This window comes from Anser anser (genome assembly GCF_964211835.1).
Source record: "Anser anser genome assembly, chromosome: 10".
Lineage (NCBI taxonomy): Eukaryota > Metazoa > Chordata > Aves > Anseriformes > Anatidae > Anser > Anser anser.
In genome coordinates, this window is record NC_139730.1 from 3,911,291 (window position 1) to 3,932,536 (window position 21,246).

Here is a 21,246-nt window from a genome sequence, read left to right on the forward strand (position 1 = left end):
CAGAATAATTTTTCCAGAGTGGAAATATTCCGTATCTGTGACTACTTAACTAATTTGCAAATACATAGTATTTTTAGATTAAAAAACAAAAACACTTATTTACTTTGATACTGTTGTTGGGACAGTAATTGGTCACTTGTGATTTTAAATCTTCTCCAGACACATTTGTGCTATTATGCAGCACAGCTGACTCTAGGACAGGTTTGATGCTCCGCCAGTTTGAACACATCTCATACCTAGAACCTCCTTCAGTGGAAATCACTTTAATCCTTAATGTTTTAGTCTGATGTTGTGAGTAAACATCACAGTGATATCATTTTATAAATCAATTTTCTTATGTATGTTACTGAATTTTGGTTATACAACAAAAAACGGTTGAGCACATTAATGTCTGGTCCCCAATCAAAAAAGTGTGTTCTCAAAGCAAATTCCAATACAATTCTCAGTGTGGAAAAAATTAAATTCCGTTTTTATTGCCAAACACTTGAGATTGTTTTGGAGAAAGTACCACGCAGTCCATTTTTAATGACAGAAATAGAGATCGTCACAAAAAGGTAAATGTTTCTATTGTTAGTGGAAAAAAAAACGGATTTCCTTAAAATAAAGGAGCTGCAAAGTTGTGATGCTCCTTTACAAAACCTTGTGGGATCTGACTAAGTCATTTGTTAATAAAGACCTAATGATCTAAGCTGGACACTCAGGGACTGCATATATTATTTAGTAGACTATCCTGTTTTTTAAATCTCTGTAAAATCTATACATTAAAAACCTTTTCATGACAACAGGACTTCAGGAAAAAAAAAAAAAACTTAAAGGGGGTGATTTATATGCCACAATAGAAGATCTGTTAGAAACCTATTGCAAATGCTGTTTTGTCTAGGAAAGTATATGCAATACTAATCTGTGAATGACTTAAAAGCTTGTGGGAAGAACAAACAGTTGGTGTTTTTCCCAGACTCAGTTGTAAAACCCACCTAGAGATTTCTCATACTGTGAAAAATACTCCTACTTCAGCTTGATTTACTTCAAGTAAATCGACCCATTTGAATGTTTTCACATATTGTGCTTTGTAGTTTGAGATGAACGAGTGCAACCCGGAGGAGGACTGAGGAAAACGATCTGTAATTTTGGAAAGTTTACACAACTTGGGGCAAATTCATGGCTTTAAGGTACCATTTAGGGAGCTCCAGTGTCGGATCTCTGGCAAGTCTTGCACTTTGAGGAGTCCAGCAAAGTAGTTTCTGGAATTCTGCAAAGCCTGGAAGAATTCATCCCGGTATCTAGCACAGCCGTACAACTGTGCTTGTTACAAAGATGTTACATCCGTAAGGCGGTCATGCCATGAGCGGCACATAGTAAATTAAGTGGAAGGTTTCCCAGATTTTCAAGAAGTCACTTTGTAGTGCTCTGAAGTATTTAAAGGCATGTCTGTTTGCTTGCCAGCTCATAAACGCTTGTCATTCATGTCCTTAACAAGGCCAGCAGGTCAGAGCTGCCTGGATTGTATTTTTAAGACGATTAGACAGGCATGCTGAGATTTGTCCATTTGATGTAATTTATATCAAGCTGACGCTTGTTTCCAGCATAGACCCCCTGGATGGAGAAGCTTCTTGGATTATGTTCAAAAGACCTCACAGAATATCTCATATCTTCACTATTTATTCGGTGTCAAATCAACTGTCTTTTCCATGCTGATCCCCTAAAGGGGAGAACTCGACATGCTAGAGAAGGTTAGTTTTTATCTCAGTTGGTACGTAGATCATTTTTCCACCCACCTGTCCCCAGTGGCTTTTCAAGAAAATTTCTCACTCTTAACCACTGCAGTGGCATGAAAATGAAGAGCAGAGAGACTGGCTGTGCTGCTGTATGGATGGCTCTGACAGCATCAGCAAATCTGTTACCCTGTTGCTGAACGGGTTATTTAAAACAGGAGTTTCAGTTCATGGCAACGTCCTTTCCCCACCTAGTCCAGGCAATGAAGTCAAGACAAATTCTCCAGTTAAACAGAATTTAGTGACAATGGTTGGCAGAACTAACAAATGGGTGACCAGATATCCCCACCTTTTAGAAGCTACCTCCGTAGCGCCCGAGCACAAATATATTTGCAGACATTTTTTTGTTCACTTGCATGAATATTTGTTACAGTGCCCAAATGCTTGAATCAGGTCTTCCTCCAGCAACTGCTGCTAGCAGCTCTAGTAGCCTGCTGCTTTCTCAGAGGACTTCAAGCAGCCCCTGCATATGCTTTTGAGAAAACCCTTTTCCACCTCTGCTGATGACTGTGTCTAACTTACTGGCTGGGTGTGGAAGCTGATGCCAACATTGTGGCTCACTGAATAGTGTCTCTGCTGAGCTATCCGCTGCGTGCACTTGAAGTTCTGTGAAATCAACATCGTGATGAAGAGATGGCAAAACAAAGAGTGAAGGTCCGTGTACATGTTCACATGAGAACACGTGAGAACTGTGGCTTCACCACCGTGCATACAAACAGTTCTGCACAGCTGTTTTTGTATCAGTGATGGCATTCTACAGTGAGTTAAAAATGTGATTTTCACCTTCATTTTAATCCTGTGATAAAGGAATATTGCAGTTCTGTTATGAATGATGAGCTCTTAAACACAAGATCTAGTGATTTTTCCTCTGTAACACCAATTCTAGCACGATGCTAACTGATGTTAAAGAAGGTTGATTTTCAGAATTGCCATTTTTTAAAAGTAAAATATTTCACAAGCAGATACCATACTTTTCAAATGACTCGTATGTTTGAAAGGGGGTATAATTATTGGGGAAAAATCTTACAGGTAATCAGTTTTTCTTCATGTACATAAAACTACCTTTTCATTTTAACTATGTTACCAAAAAAAAAAAGTTTTTATGTCTAGGCATTGTGCAACAGAAAACAAATGGCTATTGTTTTGCAGTGTTCAGCAGACTGTGGCAAAGGGATCCAGAAAAGAACAGTGACGTGCACAAATTCTCAAGGAAAGTGTGATGCAGCCACAAGGCCAAGAGACGAGGAGGAGTGTGAGGATCACACCGGCTGTTACGAATGGAAAACAGGCGATTGGTCTAAGGTAACAGTGAACACGATGTGGTATTTTCTTTCTAAATGCAAAGATGTTCAAAGTGCTATGGTTCTGTGTGCAGTCTGTTTTGCAATTCAAATATTTGAAAGGGAAGGGTTTTACTCATTTTGATTAGAGTTTTTTTCTGGGCTTTAAACTTTCCCTTCCTGCCATATGTGACCCAAACACCGCAACACGTGCTTGTGGATATGACCCAGCGAGTTCTAGCTAAGTGTATTACAAACAGGATAGAAACTAGTATTAATTGACAGCTTAACCATCCAAAGGCTAAAACCACACAGCCTGCGCATAAAAAAAGGAAGATTCTCACCACAGGCCAAAACTCATCCATCAACTGAGTTCTTAGTGTTGAAAGGCTACTTTATAAGCGATGCTGAAACCACTTTCCATGTTTCAAAAAACAAACTCTGAAGTGAGCTGGCTAACAGGTTGAGTGCTACAAGAAGGAGTTCATTAGCAGTATCTTCCAGGACTGCAGGGAGCGAAGGAGGTCTCTTGTGCCCAGCTTGGGCAAGCTAAAAATAAAATAGCAGAAGTTTGATTTCCTTCAGTATATATATGTGTTAAATATTTGCACTTTGAATGAGAAACCTAGTCCCTGAGAAAAGGAGAAATCTCAGAAGGAGGGGCTGTGGTGAGAGTGCTGTCTCCCTCAAAGCGTCAATACACAGCTGAGAAGAGTTGAGTTGATACAGTTGATAAGAGTTTTCTTATCCCACAGACGATAAATCTGAGGGTCTGGGTCTGGGAGAACTGTTGTTAAACTGAATACTACTGGGGGGAAGTGTGAGGAAGCCTTCGCAGACTCGCACAGAGACAAAGGCTGATAGAGAGCACGCACAGCTGAAATCTGTTTGCCCTCCTTGTGCCGGTCCTGCATGCAGAGTCTGATGGTAGATACCATTTTATTACCACAGATGCAAAACCAGAGCTGTGCAGCTGAATCGTGTGCTATTCTGAGACCTGCACAGCACAGTCCAGGCCCAGACTTATTCCAACTGCCCGAAATGAAAGTAGGCCATCGATTTAAAGGCAGAGCCAAAACCATCAGTCCCTTCCTCGGGGCTGGATTTTACCTTCACTTAGGCCTGTCTGAACTTAGTTTCTCCAGTGACATCAGTGGAATTAATTCCTGCATGCAGTGGATTAAAGCAGAGCAGAGTCTGCTCTGTATTTGCATTCTAATCTTAAAGTAACAGGTAGTTTTACTTGGACAGGAGCAGTGTAAGAAACTCACCCTTTGCCAGCGTTGTTCATAAAGCATCCTTTACATTACTAACTCATGTTTGCATAAAGAAATGAAATTTCCCAGGAATATTATATTCCAGCTTGGTTTTATCTTATCTTTGTAACTGTACTGTTCTTTAAACAGAAAGCCTACTTTGTGTTTTGGAATGTACGGCATGCACAGAAACCACTGGGATACAGTAGTTGCGTTTTGCTGTCCAAAAACCCAAACACCAGCAAGCAAAATCCAGTGAAGCAGAGGCCCATGATGGGCAAATTGGCTTATCTGCAATTGCATTTTTTTTGCATTAAGATAGGGAGTTACAAATATTTATAGATGCAGCGTGTCATAGATGCACGAATTGAATGGTATCAGTGCTGGAGAACGCATTAAGAACCTGCCACATGCAAAAGATCTGTATTTATGCTGAGCCAGGAATTTGTATCACAGATTGTTTAGAGTATTGAACATTATTTTATTCATAACCTGGCGTGCAGAATCCGCACAAGCTAGCCAAGACAAACAGTTCCTGTATGTTAACAGGTGAAATAACATTATTTATTTATTTGTGGAATTTTAAAAGATTTTGGCAGGAAAATTGACCCGGATTCTCTTTATAGGGAGAAATACGAAATAGCTGTGTATTCACTGATTACATGGGTTGAAAGTTCGGTATTGTGCGAGTGGTTCCCATCTGATAAAGAAGTTGGCTCGCTGCTAGAAAGGCTGCAATCATACCTCGGTCACAGTAAATAGTGGTGTTGATGGATTTTATGTCTGCATATGAGCAGTGCAGGATCAATGCAAACTCACTTGTTATTTGCAGTTCTTAACTCAGGATCAGGATCTTCTCCGTGCAGAAAGGTGAAAAAGCTTATGCACTGTTTCTGTGGCCTGTTTCTACCCGCAGCTTGTGCCAACTCTCTGCTTTGCAGGAATTTCACCTTGTGCAAGTCCAGTAGATGTTTTTGGACTTAGATTTGGTTTATAATGAACATTACAAATTCAAGACATCCTGGTTAATTTTGGCTGAAGACTTTCACACAATTAGTTTCTTACTCTCTGAGTAAAGAGGTAAACAAAAAGCACTGTTAGACTGGTAGAAAAGGGTATGGGTAGATACAATTCTTCTAAAAATGTTTATTGCCCCAGAAACCCAAATAGCTGAAATATCTGATGTAGAGCACCAGGTAGGATTTTCATTATCAGGATCCAGAAGCTTTAATGCAGGGCTAAGGCCTAGGGGGAGAACCTTTACGGCTATTAGCAATTCCTTTTTGGGGTTGTCTGGCTTAAACAGTTCATCCATTAAGGAGAAACGAAGTCTCTGGCAGTTAGATTACAGTGAATTCTTTAAAATTCTCAGAACAAGCAGCTACTTTTTGCAATTAGTGTGTTGTGCATTTGCTTCTTATTGTTAGGAATCATCAGGGAAGCAAGATTTAATGATCAGTAGTAATTATCACAGATTAAAATAAGGCTTTGATGCTTTTTGTGCAAACAGCTTGCATGGTGACTTGGCCTCCAACCCTAAATTTCACCAAAGCAAGATCATTTGAAGACATCAGAAAATCATATAAGGAGGCGAAACCTCATTAAAACTTGAAGTTCAGATACAACTTGTCAATAGAACAGGCTCTCTGAGGGGTAATGGCAGGCTGTTGTTTTTATATTAGGATGAAGAGTATGTATAGAATACATAGATTCTGCATAAGAAGAGTTGCCTAAGGAGCTCACAGTCCTATACAAAAAACCCCTCACTGGGAACATACAAGAATTCCTATGGCTGACAGTGATGGGTATGGTTATTCTATGTAGGATCTTAGATCCTGTTACATTCAGAAGGTACAGGGGTATAATAATTATTATTAATTATTATTTTTGGCATTAGTAAAATCTCCAAGTCTGTGACACAAGTTATGGCTTTGTGCACTCAGGCCCTGGATCTGCTTCTGTAAAGGGGAGGTGAGGGAGGGATGGAAGCAAGGGCACGTTGATCTGTCAGCTGCACCTACAGAGATTCACCAGCCAAAACCTCATCCTCTGGCCGTAGTAATGGCTCTGTAGCCATTGCCTGTCCACACTCTGAAGAAGAGAATTTTTGTTCCTTTTTCTCTCGAGATTGTTTGTGAAAGGTCCTTACTGCGTTCCATAACTGAGGAAAGGATTTGGAGTGGAGCAGATTTAGCAAGCAGTCTGGGTTGTGATATTTGTGTATTCCCAATGCATTTGCAGCTTATTTCAAGCGTGTTACAAGGAGCCAATATATCTAGTTCCATTTGCAAACACATAGGGCCAAGTCTGTAAAATTATTTTAAATGTCCTTGAAGTTACGTTTGTTAGTTCAAAACCTGAGATTAACGAATTGTCCACTCTAATTCAGAAGGCAGAATATTGTTCTGTTACTAGTGACCACGATAATCTCTGTTACCAGTTTGTGCTGTTAAACTTTCAGCTTCTTTGCACTACTGCAACTTCTCTCTTAAATCTCTTATCTTAAAGGGATATACTTATTATTTTTAGCAGCATTAGTATGATGAGCAACATAACTAAAATGTTCCTGGTCTGGGAGTCTTCATGCCTAGTAGAAAGGTAGATCGCACAGTGGGAGACCCACTGAAGGTGTTAGCCTGAAATTATTTTTTTACTGTTGCCTGGGTTCTTCAGAATTGCAGTTCATTATATCATCCTTTATATATGATGCAATATACAAATGGGAGTCCAAGACATCTCCCATTCAGTCTTTTCTTCCAAAAGGAAATTCCACATCCAGTTTGTATGCACTTAAAGAAATAAACACCGCATACACTTTCTGCTTTGCAATAGTTCTTCCGTGTTTGAAATCCGAGCTGTTAAATGTTCTAGCACTGGAAACATTTTTACATTTTTGCTGTAATTGTGCTAGTCGAAAGAACAAATGTAGGTTGCCCACTTTCTCAACACTTGCTTCAGAGTCCCAGGCTGCTGAAAATATGCCTCTTGATGCATTAGCAGGACAGTAGTTCATTCCTTCACAATGAATTGATTTTGCTGACAAACTGTGTCGAGTGTTCCATTCCTGTACAGAATGCAGGCAGCTAGTGAGCAGAACATGTCTGTGTGTATGCGGCTCGCCGGAAAGCTTAGCAGGATGCACAGTCTGAGTCTGAACTGCTCGCGTGCTCCAGGCTGCACTTGAAGGGACCAGGACTGACTGCATCGAAGTCTGCCGTGACTCCTGGAGTCGAAAACATGTGTCCTAAATGATGTGGGAGCACATTACTGGCTTGCTGCAGGGAGCTGCCTGCTAGATGTGCTGGCTAGCTATGGTAGTGACAAGGAACTGTTGTGCTTGAGGATGAACAGCACTGGGGAGTGCTTTGTAGCTACCCAGGCTTCCCCATTCTGTCCTCAGCGCTCTCCCCTTCTGCTCTACTGATAATGAAGCAGGGAAATCACTCAGGTGCACATATACAGGCCAAGGCTGTACTTCTTCAGTTCCTTTTCACTGGTTGGCTTATGGACTCTTCTAGGGTATAATCGAAGAGGCAAGATTCTATAGCAGGAGCACTCCTCCAGAAGACTTTTATGGATTTTTCTTCATTTCCAGTTTTACTTAGTTGTTACACTCAACATACTCTACTTCTGTCTTGTGACTGAAGTATTGTATTTCAAGCCAATAGCACAAAATGGTTCAGGGTTTCCCATTTCACTTTTGGCTATTCTCTTTTTAAGTGGTATTATATCAAGGAAGGCAAAATTACAAGCAAGGTGCTCTGACTCCATCGTTAGTGCTGATCTTCACAAGGGTGCTTTTCCAGTTTTGTGGGTAGAAGTTTAAACATGCAAATTCTGTCCCTCAGGCAACAATTTAGCTCATTAACCTATTGTATTACATAGCCCAATGAAAAGGTTTTTAGAAGGCAAAAGACACATAGAAACCTTGTAATATATTGGCTCTGCCATATTTTTTCTTCACTGTTACATTTGATGCTCTGTAACTACTAAAGCCTACGTTACTCTCGGGGAACCCCATGTGAACCCAGTGTAACTGTCCTTCTTTCTTCCCTCCAGTCCATTGGCCACAAGCCAAAGGTCTCACTCAGCACTTCGGGCCTGATGTCATTCTGCCTTACATTAGTATAAATGCGGGTTCATTCAGCCACCTAAGTCACTTCAGGTTTTTTCCAGTGCCATTCAGATCAGAATCTGACCTGCTGGACTGTGCAAGATCTTTGGGTCTTGTGTAGGAACCATCGCAGATTCATGTTTTTCGGTGAAAACAGAAATAAATATATGACATCTCAAACTGGGCTTCCACTTCAGCAAAGGAAAGTAGTGGAGAGCAAAGCTTTTTCTACCACTTTACATTTTTTATAACCACCTGGCACAACTTTTCACTGAATTCAGAGATTGTACACTCCAGAATCTGCAAAGGACTAGGAATGATCAGCTTGGCAAAGTGTGATGCTAAAGAATATTCTTGTTGCCAAATCGTGTCAATAATGATAAAACACATCTGAAAAATTACCTATAGCCACCTGCCCTCCCTGCACATCGCTAGTTGCCAATTTCTTTACGGTGTTTTGTTGAGCCTATGAAATACTGGCTAGGGGTTCTCATCCCAGGAGAATATTAACAATAGGGAGAAAAAAAATGTAATTTCCTATAAGAAAAATACTGGGTTTGTGCCAGACATTGAGGTGTTTCATACTGAAGATCAGCAGTCATTCATCACAGTGGGTGGTAACAAGGCTTTTGTAATTGCAAATTAATTGTTTTGGCAGGAAGGCAGTGGGTTGCACTCTCAGAGAGATAAAACCCCTAACCGTACAGCACACAGAGAAGCATGCTTTTTTCAAAAAATACTCTACAATCTTCCAGTGCCAGGAAGGCATGTTTTCCAAGTTCCAAATGTTTGGGAACATCAACAAAATCCTCTATATGCCTCACTTTTAACGATTAACTCACATTACATGATAAGGAGAGCAAATCAAGGACAGCTGTGGTTGGAGAGGTGTATTCAAAACTGTTGCAAACATAGCAGCAAATCGTCCTTTGTTCTAACACTCATTACAAATTCATGGCTTGACCCGCCATCTGTTTATGATAAACCACGGACAACTTGTTAATTCTTCATAAAGGTCATCTCCTTCTACCTTGGAGAAAATAACTTTTCTTGTTGAACTGAGAGAAAACTCTGCAGGAGGGATGGTGGCTTAAAACTGCAGTCGCACGCCGCAGCTGACAGACCTTTTCCTGCCTCTTACTTGCGTTGGCTTTAGCGAACAGCTTTCTGATTTATGGCTCCTCATGTGCATTCAGCACCACAGCTAGAAACTGACGTTGGAAAATCGTCCACAGGTCTCACTGGTGCAAATCAGTTGTTCTCCAGAGAGTGATACAGCCGGGTATGAGAGGAGAGGACCCAGCAGGCTTCTGTATTTTAACTTTTCACATCTGTGGTTGTAGGCATGGCCAGGAGCCAGGCCATCAGTGTGTCCTAAACCTACCTACTGCCCCAGTGGGCTGCTCTAAGTTGCACTGCTGGTTCCTATCCCCTGAGTTGTTTTTTTCCTCTGGCCCATTGTCACTGATGTGCAAATCACAGCCTCTTTTACCAACTGTACTCCTTTAGTGTGGACAAACTAAGAAATACAGTTTCCATACCTGCAGTGCAAATACACACTGGAGGAAAGAAAGGACAGCTAATACAAGTTCAGCTTACCTACAGGCCTCTGTATGGCCATGGGACCATCACTTAATGAATTTACGCTGCTGAGTCCTAGCCATCAGACAGGTCGGTGCCTTGCTTGAGATAGTTGTTACGCACCATTTACCATCATAGTAAGACGAGCAGCTCTTGGGAGTAATTTTATCCCCTCTCCTTGGTAACGGCTGCATTGCCTTTTGAAGTAATCTCTCTCCGCTCACTGATTGCAAAGAGAACCTAAACAGAGCTAGTTCAGAAAGATGAATCTTACCCTTTTTGCTCTCTGATTTTCCATTCTCCACCTGTGAAAAGTCTTCTGCTATGGTCAGAGGTGTAAAAATGGCATATTGGCACTAAAACAAGTTTGAAGCTCTCTCTAGACCTTGTGATAGCTGTCAGCCCCGGTTAATGCAGCTATCGACACAAACCTAGGCATGGAAAGTGAAGGGAGAACCAAGTCTTGATCATGCCTTTGAGGCCATGACTGTGTCTTGTTTGCACAACAGTTTGCACAGCTCATCTCTGCTGGAGTTTCTGGGAACAGCCGTAGTAGAAATCATTTTGATGGTTCCTTAGAAAGGAGAGTGCTGCAAAAAGGCCGTATTCATCAGTGTTTTGTTTGAAGTGGAGCACATTCTGTTACACTGTTATTGTCTCATGTTCCAATACAGCCTCCAGTGATCCTATTAATTGGAAGAATAACTTTCCTTTTTTGATACTTTTTATTTAAAAGCCTCATTCATTGAGTGCATTTTTGTGATGGAGAATTAAAGCCTCCCACCAAGATCAGTGGATTTGAAATGGAATGTCATCGCGACTATTTCACTCCTTTTAATGTGAAAAAGAAGAAAGCACGCAGGACAAGCCTGTTCAAATATTGGCATTCGTTTTCTCTGAATTACTCTGAGATGTTACAGTGTTTAGGATGACGTCTTTAAAAAGATGAAAAGTGGGTAACTCACTATTTAATGTTTGTACTACTCAACTGGAGAGGTTTTTGTCCTTTGAATCCTTACAACATGCAGTATGTGTCCCTAGTAGGGACTGCTGTAATTTTGCAGTCTTTCCAAAAGCCTAGGGAGATTTATAATGACCACTGAGGCATTAAGGTGACAACTTTCAAGAATATCTTTAAAGAGTAATTATTACCAACCTGCTGGTGATCCCTGGGTTGACGATGCAAAGTGATGAAACACAGCGTTCATCGTCTGTTTCAGAGCTGAGTAGCTCCCTGTCCAGGCAACACTCAGGCAGAACTGACATGATGGAGATGAACAGCCTCTTGCTGAAATCAAATAATCCTAATGGGGTCTTTAATTACTTTTATTTTTTAATAAATTGCATTCAGGTAGCATTGATCATTAAGTGATGAGTAATTAAAATGTGTTCAGTGGAGCCTCAGTTCCCGAGATACTCTTTCAGGATACCATCTGTGACAGCAGTCAGCGTGGGACTGTAGTTCATGTAGCCCATAAAAACATTGTTCAGCATTGGCGTGAGTATATATGCTGTGGAAGTAGGGTAAATTCTTCAGCAGTCAGCCTGAGTTGAATTATGTGATTCCACGGTTACATAGTTATAGTTTTCCATTACTATCTAGCTTGAAGTTAGCTTAATTATGTTTTTTACATAAGGCGTTTTTCAGCATCATTTTCACGAAGTTTTATGGATGGAGTAAGCTATGGAGGGTTTCTGCTTGTACCTGCCGCAGATCAAAACACTACACACAAGCTACAATTTGGCACCCTGTAGGCAATACTGTATCATTTCATATCTTTGCTGTTATTACTTGCGCTCATTCTTGAAATCCAGTTTTTAGGTAGTCCTTCGTGGAGCCAGGAGTTGGATGCAGTGATCCTTGTGGGTCCCTTCCAACTCTGGATAAACTGTGATTCTGTGACGTGAATTCTGTCCGATTGCTGTGATGAATTAAATGCCGTTTCCTCATTAGCATCCACCTGGGCTGCATTGCACAAGTACTTAGGGGCACTGTCAATACCCAGAATATTCATGCATTCAGCTCTTAATCTCTGAACTCTGTGTGCACAATGGAACTTTTCAGAATAGCAAAGTCAAGCTTAATTAAGCAGTGAGAGATGCTGGTCAGGTCTTGTTCCTTAGGGTCATGCAGTTTGAAAGCACAGCTGTAGGCAGTTTGCAAAGATTGCTTCTCTCTTCTCCTTCTAAGATACTGTCACATCAGCCATGAGCATTTTCTGCTATAATTTATTGTTTCTTCCCATTCTGAGTCAGAAGGGTATGCATTTTTTCTTGGTTAAGTTAAACAAATCAGTCATTTCACAAAAGTTTCCAAATGAAGGATTGTTGTAAGCAAGACCAGATATGTTCTCTTTACAGATCTGGGGTTTAAAAAGAAGAAAAAAAAAAAGGAAAGGAAAGAATAGGGAAGCTTGAAAAACAGCTTACAGTTTGCTTTGGGCTAATTAGATGTTATCGGCGAAAAGACAGAAATCTCTTTCTTTAGCATGATGCCATGGTGAAAGTTGAACTGGTGTTTATGAAAGTGTATTGCATGCTGCTTTTCAGCTAAAACTCCAGAGTTTAAATTAGTGATACTCATAAAAAGCCTGATGGTAAGGTGTGTAGAGCACTGACTCTCTGAGCACACACATGTATATCATTAAAGTCTCAGGAACAGAGAAATTCCAGGACATTTGTCATTCATCTCAGATGCTGTGTTAGAATGTTATTAATAGGAACTTGCCTTGCTTTCTTTCTGACTTTCATAGAGGCAAGAAATAAAGACCCCTGGGGGAAAAACTCTGCCCTATCCTAACGCCTTGAAATACTTGAACTCTGAAGTCAGTAAAGCCTGACTGTATCTCTGAATATTGAAGCTTTAGCCATAGTGTTATCCTTGGCTTCAGCAACCTTCAGCAAATTGGGGACAAACTAGTATCTGTAAACTTCAGATGCCTGCAGACTGATGAATAGAGAAAAAAAATCTTGCCTTCAGCTTAGTTATGAGTGTTATCTTGAACTCTCTCTCCCCACAACAGATCAGCCTTATATTGTAGTGCATTCAGGATTGGCTGAAGGGATGCTGTGACCTTCTGCTGGAAGAAGCAAGTCTCTTACAGAAGAGACGAACATCTCTTAGAGGTTACAGAAATGAGAGTTTTAAAGGTGACGTGTGGTTTGAGTGCATCCCTGTCAGGTCAGCAGCCCTCAGCTAAGGCACAAGCAACGCTTCATTATTCCATTCAGCCCCGAACAGATCCATCCCGCCCGTCCTCTGCCATGGTAAATCTGTTCTTTTTTCTGTCCCCATTGAGCCTCAACACGGGGATTGTTTGGACTGCTCCCTCTTACACATTCCTACAGCTGCCCAAAGGCAGGCCTGCCCTGGCTTAATTCATTCTTATTCCTCTCTCTGTCTCTGGCTATCTTGTACATCAGGAGTTGATGAACTCCCTGACAGATCTCAGCATTTACTGTAAATTCATTCTGGTTTAATACCTAATATTCTCCTGAGGCATTTGCTTTCAAAGCAATTAGACATCTGTCCTCACCTTTGGTAGATTTCAGGCTTTCATACCAGTATCCTAAGGTGGAAATAGCATTCCAGCTGAAAAATCATAGCTTGGTCTTAAGGTTGGAGTTTTTCTGTGAGTAAATCTTCTTTAAGCTGATGAATGCAGCTGCTGCCTTGATAATTTGTGAGTTTATTTCCTTCTGGATATCCCCACTGGCTTACATGTTACTGCCAAGGAATGTGAATGGAGGCATTTTTGTATTCCTTTTGCCTTCTCAAGTAGTGCTTAAACTGGGAGTTAAAAGGGCTCTCATTAGGTTCATTTTTCGTAACTGGTCGTTAACCCCCTCTTTCTTACAGTGTTGAACAAGCCTTTGATTTTTGCTTCTGGGTCGATTTCTCATTTACAATGGCTCTATTGTCAGTTCAGTGTGTTGTGGCTAAACTATATGAATTTTGCGTATGCGTTTTTCTGATAGCGATATCACTGGCAATGCCTGGTGGAAGGGAAGAAAACACTTCTTTGTTTGACACCAGAGTCGCTATTCAACCATTTCCTCGAGTCCCTGGTTTTCCAGTGCAGGCAAGATGCTTGCAAGATTTTCTCTCAGCGCTTGCCTAGCAGCCCAGGAGGCAGGCAGAGATCCACGCCGCACCGCACGTGGTTCCAGAACTGATCTCCACATTCGCAGATCACCTCCCTCCATTGTGGCATCAAAACGTGTGCGTATTTTGAGAGCCACATAAATGCTTATAAAAGCTTTTCTGATTTTCAGAACATTTTCGTTAATAGCAGTATAACAACTCAAGTCAGTGTCCATCAACAGCGTTTGAAACACAATTGGTACAGTTTCACCGTGCAGCCCTGGAGCCTCCCAGCCTCCTACAGAGTGGAACTGAACCAGCTAAAGATGGATGAGGTGCTGGGCTGCAGGGGTACTTTCAGCACCAGCCCACATTCTGCCCCAAGTGTCATGCTCTCGCTGGCAGCTGCTGGCTGCCTGGAAGTTCTCCTGTTTGCAGAAAGACTGCAGCAGCTTTCCCGACTCAAGCTCCTTATACCAGTGTCCAAGCCCAAGCGTCCTGTATCAGAGGGCACAGAGTGAATCCAGCCCTGAAAATTTTTCCATGGATATACTAAATTGTTCCATAAATATTTGGGAAAAGAGAGACTGAAGCGATGCATTTAGCTGTCCAGAATAGGAGGAAAGGTATTTATGGGAATTTGCTGTTGAGTTGGAGTTTGATTTTTATGCCTCTTTTAATGATGTCCTCTCTTCATCGTGCAGCATGAGTAACAATTCCCCCTTTGTATGTATTTTGTATCTATTCCTATTTCCTATTGAAATTCCTAGGAAAGAGACTATCCAAGTACAGAGTTGAAAATTTCATCTTAAAATAAGCCAGATGTCCAACCTTCCTTTAGCTGCCAAGCCCAAAAGAGTTCAAGAAAGATGTTAAAATCCGTCTTCCTGGCTGTGAAAAACTAATTGCATAGCATAGGTGATGATCCCAGTCTCCCAGGAGAAGGAATAAAACTGCTTCGGGCAAAAACTCTGCTGTTATTTGTCTAAGGATTGGAGTTGGCAGTGTCTGTGGAAAAAGTTTCATTGCTTGCCCTCCTTGCTGGTTAACAAATGCAGAGACAGGAACACAGTCAAAGGTAGGTGAGCGTTTGTATATCAGTATCTGAAAACCTTATTCACCTTATGAGAAAAATGTTTCTTTCTCTCTCTTATTTTCTTTTCTTTTTTTTTGGTGGGGGGGTTAAGAGTATTTGTAAGCGCAGGGAGCGCCTAAAAGCCAGAGACAAAGGTCTCAGCCTCACTATATTACAATCCTGTGAAGGAGCCCCATGGTTATTTTATGCCTATGTGATAACAGCTATTCTGTACGTAAAATGGATGTGCAATTCACTCCCCTTGAAAGAGTTTTGTGAGAATTAAGACCAGTAAGGCACTCTGGAGACTACAGGTGCCGTTGAAATCCTGAGGATAAGAGGTTGAGTTTGACCAGTGAAGTGGAAGGGACTAATAGCTGCATTTAATCAGGATAAAAATTATTAATTTTAAACCTAAATGTAGTGGCTGTGACTGATTGTCTTCCAGACTGGTAGAAATCACTGAGGATGCACAGTGCTGGGGAACAGCAGAGGGGCACCCACGACTAATGCAATGCCTCCATCTCATCCCAGGAGCACACGTTATGAAGGGGGGTTAAATACGGGACTTTAATGACTGCAGTTTGGAATATCTCACAGGAGGATATACAAGAAAGGGCTCGTTCTACATGGTCCTAAACACCATAACAATTGCTGAGGTATTAGTAGGCAGTCACCAAAACGTCATGTAAATTCAACATCTGAACATTTAAGCGCAAAAAAATCTGCTGCAAACTCCTGTGTTGGCACTAAACTTGAAATAAAAAGTATGTGAAGGAAAAAAAAAAAAACAACTACTTATTAAATAAAAAAAGAAGTTTGAAAACACATATAAACTTTTAATTTAGCATGACTGCTACCTTCAGAATACAATAGTAAGGTCTTGGAGGGGAAGGATAGCTGGAAACAGAGGTAAGTTGCGCACCAGAGTGGCTTAGTGGCAAAGCCTAGAAGGGATCTGAGCCAGAGTTTGTTCAGAATGGAGACATTCAGTCCTGGAGAAATGGCATTTGGGGACAGAACAGGAACAAAGAGCAGGTGGACACATTTTCTCTCAACAAAAGCAAATACCAATTTGGTGAGTAAAACAAATACAGAAAAACTGCTTAATAAGCAGTCATTAATGTGACTGATGGAAGACGAAAATTAGGTAGAGTCTATGTTACTTTTGTCAACAGGCTTCTCTGATCCTACAGTTCCTCCTACCCAGAAATGAAGAGTGCACATCATATAAATGTATTTCTGCACTGAGCTGTCTGAAGCAGGGCTCCACTGGCTCTATTTTACCGTTCTGTTCATCTGAGCCCATTCTGCGTCAGGCCTTGCTGTGGTGCACAAAGGAAGAAGCTCCCTGTGCTGCAGCCCAGAACAAAGCCATGCTTCTTGTATCAGATGGTCTTTGAGAAGCAGCAGGGATTTCTTATGATACTTCTAAAAGAAAGTGATAGGTGGGAGAGGTGCAGGGCTACATGCATCCGTGTGTTCTTCTGTCCCTGGGTGCTAGTCTTAAAATCATCCACACTGCGTACGCATCGTTCATACTTGAACTTCAGTCCGGCCCCGATGTTGCTTATCTTTTGAGCCTCTGAGATGTCCACCATGCCATTTTTAAGAAACACTGCTCAGAGGTGATAGTATTTACTGCACTGACCTTTTTCAGAAACAGCAGAGGACAGAAAACATGATCATTTTGACACCATCCTAATTAGATTTCCTGACGTTTCCCCCACCTCCTCTTCCCCATCATTTGCTTGTGTGTGGCTCTAGCAGAAATAGGAATCTTACCAAAGTCCTGCAACCCATTGTTTCTTTATTTTAAATACAAGGTTCTTTTATTAACTCCAGCTGGTGCACCTCACTGTGTTCACTGCGTTTGTTTTATTAAAATTGAACTGCGTGCAAGTAGGACATTGTAAATCACAAGTGACTGGGCCAGAGGAAGAGGGAGGGAGAGGTAGGGACTCCAATTGTATGACAACAAAGAGAGCATATAAACAGGCTGGGCCTCTTGACTAATAGAAGCCAAAACTCATGGAGTACAATTTGCAATTGCTCCCGGGAGGACAGGCAAGTGCCAGACGGTTAGCGGGGATGGATGAGTGAGTACTTGAATACCTGATGTGTTCTCCTGTGTACTGGAACGGAGCTTCTCTAGAGGTCTGGGCATGCTGTAGGAGCTGCCTGCCTCTGCTGTAATCCTTGGTTTTATCCCATATCAGTACCTGGCAGTGGTCATCCTGTCTGGGGAAGAAGCCTTGTTAGACGTCCAAGTCTTGGGGAGGGCTTTTAAACCAAGGCAACCAGCTCCACTGGGTCCCTCGTGGATAGGGAAGTGGAAGCTGCTCGTGCAGTATTAGGCAGTAGACATTTTCCAGCTCTGCGTCCTTGTGGCTGGTGGAGGGAATTGCATTTCTGCCTTCTTGAGCCTCATGGGTATCCAGACAGACAGCCAGTGTCAGTGGGCTCAGGGTGAAATGAGCCCAGACAGAACGACAACAGCTCCCTTAGCTGTTCTTCTGCGCACAGCGCTCTCTGGAGCTGCAAAATCATCATGGACAAATGCAACAAAAGCTGTATGAAGATTCCCTGGCTGACAAGTTTGCTCTGTGTTGAGTCCTCAGCACCATACTTAGCTGCCAGCCCGCTGCACGCTTCAGTTTTGGCACTTATTTTCACGGTGTTCACGTACATGTGATTTTGAAGCTACTCTGCTTCGACCATGTCTCAGTCCCTTCTCTCCTCCAGTGCTCCTCAACCTGTGGGAAGGGCCTCCAGTCGCGTGTGGTGCAGTGCATGCACAAAGTCACCGGGCGCCACGGCAGCGAGTGTCCCGTCCTGTCCAAGCCAGCGGCCTACAGGCAGTGCCACCAGGAGGTCTGCAATGAGAAGATTAATGTCAACACAATTACCTCGCCCAGACTTGGTGAGTGAGGGGTGTTGGGGTGAAGGACCAGACAAAAAGCCCAGGGTCCCAGCGTGCCTGGTGTTAAAAATAGTAATAAAAATGAAAAATGAGGCTTCAGAGGATTACCTGGGGCCAGAATTTTGGAGAGGGCCACCCAGCCAGACCCTCGACTAGTGTGGATAGGTCCTCTCTTAGCCATTAATCCCTGTCTCAGAGCTCAGCAGCGGCTAGACCTGAGGGACCAGCAGGAGCAGACAAGTGGTGGGGGATTGACTGATCACAGAGCTGAGGGAGCTGACAGACTTACCTTTCTCAGTCCCAGACAGATCTCACCCTGCTTGCTCTGTGGTGGATGTGAAGTGTGGTGCGTTACTCATCTGTGCCCCAAGGAAAGTACATGACCTTGACAAGCAGAGCATGGCTGGCTTTGTTGGTTTTTTTCCCCCTTTCATTTGTTGCCACAAGAATGTGGTTTGATGATTTAATTTACCCTGGGAGGCAAGAAAGCATCCAGCCTCCTTCTGTGAACTCTGATTTTCTGCCACTGCCCTTCCCCTCAGCCTCCCTGCATCCCCCGCGTACCTGGGCGAGCTGAGTGTGCGGTGACAGGCCCTCTGTTCCCAGGAACACCTTAACTCTGTGTTTAAGAAACGGCTCTAGTTAAGAATGCTTCTGTCAATACAAAACTGGGGGAATCCATAATTTTCCATGTCATATTTGTTTAGTTTATAAGGGGATAATTTTTTTCTCCTCAGATTTCAGCCGTTTGTATTCAGCCACGGCTCCAGGAACCGATTTGGTTTCTTTACATTTCACACATCATCACCAGTAAAATGAAGCTAAACTAAGCCATCAGTTACTCTGACACGGCCTCATCCATGCTTCCTGTTGCTTTCAGGACAAGAGGCTGGGTTGTAAACAATGCTGCTAAGGTCTCACTAGGCAGAACAGCTTCCAGTCCACAGCCTCTTTTAGCCTAAGAAGCCTCTAGCACACAAGAAAAGGCAGAGTTGCTAAATAATAGGGAAGCATTCCTAATCACACTTTCCGAGGTTAAATAACACTTAAACTAGGACTGGACTTGAGGCTTGCTTCTGAACTGAAATTTGTTTTCCAAAAGTTTAACATCTGTTTTTTTAAAAGAGTATGGGAAATTTTATTCTTGCAAACGCAGTCATACTGAGGCGCTTTTAAGCTCTTTTGTTTAAGAACATCTGAGAGTACTTCCCAGATATTTTAGCACTATGAGCATAGTGGAGGGAAAACATTTCATTTGAGAAATAAGCCTTTGATACACTGATGAGACAAGAAATCCATCCTAATTCACATTTTAGGGCAAAGCAATAAAAAGCTCACGTGTTTAGAAGACTGAGGAGGCTCAAGTCTCTGCTGAAAGTAATCTGCAAGTAATTTGGGATGCTTTTGTTTCTGAACCAGGCTTGGAATCACCAGGGCCAGAAACAATGATATTTGATATTAGCAGAAAGATACATCATTGAATGTTTTACTCTTCCTATATACAAGCAGGTTCCATTGGATTATTTTTAATTTCTAGATTTTGTAGTAGAAACCTCCCAGAAAAATTTATACAGAAAAAATGCAGTAGACTACAAAACTTATGTTGCCTTGTCCGCATTCCAGAATGTTTTTCATCCCAGGTAATGTTGTCAGAAATATCTAAGACTGGAGTTCACCTTGCCTGGCTTTCATGTTTCGTGTCCAGTGTCCTTCAGTGAAGACACGTTTAGAGGGGATTTATTCTGTCCCCATGGCACCTGAACTATGTTACTTCTAAGGCGTGCTTATGTCTTCACAACCTATAAGGGTTCTTGGACCTCTAACATATTGGAGTCCTACCTTATTTGTGGCTCAGTGCCCTTCTATTATGTAAAGATTCTTACGGTGTATCTCAGACATTCTTGCAAGATGTCTAACTTACTCAGCTACATCATGTTTCTGAAAACTCCCTGGCTGGAAGCAGGAAAGCACAGGGTACTGCAGACCTAACCCCCTCAAAGATCCCCTTCGCTGCTGGCAGACTCAGAAGTAGCTCTGTCCTCCCTGCATTTAAGATGGTCAATTTTTTTTTCTCACTTTTTTTTATTTAAATTGGTTTCATGTTTCTTTTTTCTCAGACAGTGCAACTTCATTACATCAGATTCTGTTGAACTTTTACTACTTGTCCAGTTAAATGAAGCTTCAGTGATATGCATTCCCACCAGATCTACTGCCGTGGTTTTCTGGTGTTTGGCACTGAGACTCACAGCTAAAGTCAGGATAATAATGGCCTTTCTTGGTTTCATGTGGCAGAGATGAGAAATGATGGACTTGAGATGCTGCTGGGTCAGCACCTTTTGATGTTCTCTAATTAGTCCATTTTTCCCAACCTTAAAGGCAACAAGATTTATTTAGAAGATTTTCCAATCATCACAACATTCATAAGACTGCTACATGCAGTTTATAAATCAAGTAGCATTGACTGCATTCACTGGATTTATGCACTGTTATCATGTGCAGTTTTTACTCTTGTCACTTATTCATAAAACCACTTGTGACACTTTAATGATAGTGACAACAGATTCAGCAATGGTATCTTCACACTACTTTCGCCCTGCACAAACATTTTGTCAATCTGAGTGGGTTTCTGCCATCCAGCCCCCTCCCAGTAGCTAATTGTTGTCCATCCGTATTTTACTACTCTAAGAATTATTTTTTGCTACCTATCAGTTTAGCTTTATATCCATTAAATGAGGTTTGCTTTTGCTCCTCTGCAAAAATATTTTCCACTGAGAGGATGATGGCCTCTCCTGAAAGTGTGCCTTAGCAAAGCACTGTCTGGAAGCACACAGCTTCCCATTGACTGTTGGGAGGTGCTCTTGTGCTTAAATCTAAGCTGAGGCTTTAGGCATTTCGTTCACGTAGGTCTCCTTGTCACTGTGACAGAATAGGTACAATGTGAGGAGCTCTGTGCTCGCGCAGTCACAGCCAGCTTCAGACTTGCAACAAGCACTTCCAAGAGCTCTCTATCCATTGCCTGTGATCTCAGTAGAAAGAACATCATCCGGTCTCCAGTGTTGACAGACTGAGATTTCTTCTTTCGTATGCAGAGATTTTGATCGCTCCTGCAACGCTGTTGTCTAGCTAATCTGCTAGTTTTTCCTTTCTTTTCTTGTCCAAAG

General features: G+C 41.9%; 1 protein-coding gene across 6 annotated transcripts in view; it reads left to right on the top strand.

Moving 5' to 3' along the window:
- The window catches only part of ADAMTS17 (ADAM metallopeptidase with thrombospondin type 1 motif 17), a 185,558-nt gene that overhangs the window by 160,104 nt on the left and 4,208 nt on the right, over window positions 1-21,246 (top strand). For all 6 annotated transcript variants that reach the window (XM_083850395.1, XM_083850394.1, XM_083850398.1 and 3 more), the window contains 2 exons: window positions 2,922-3,074; window positions 17,908-18,085. In XM_083850395.1, the coding sequence (XP_083706521.1) occupies window positions 2,922-3,074; window positions 17,908-18,085 (331 nt within the window). The remainder of the gene's footprint in view (window positions 1-2,921; window positions 3,075-17,907; window positions 18,086-21,246) is intronic.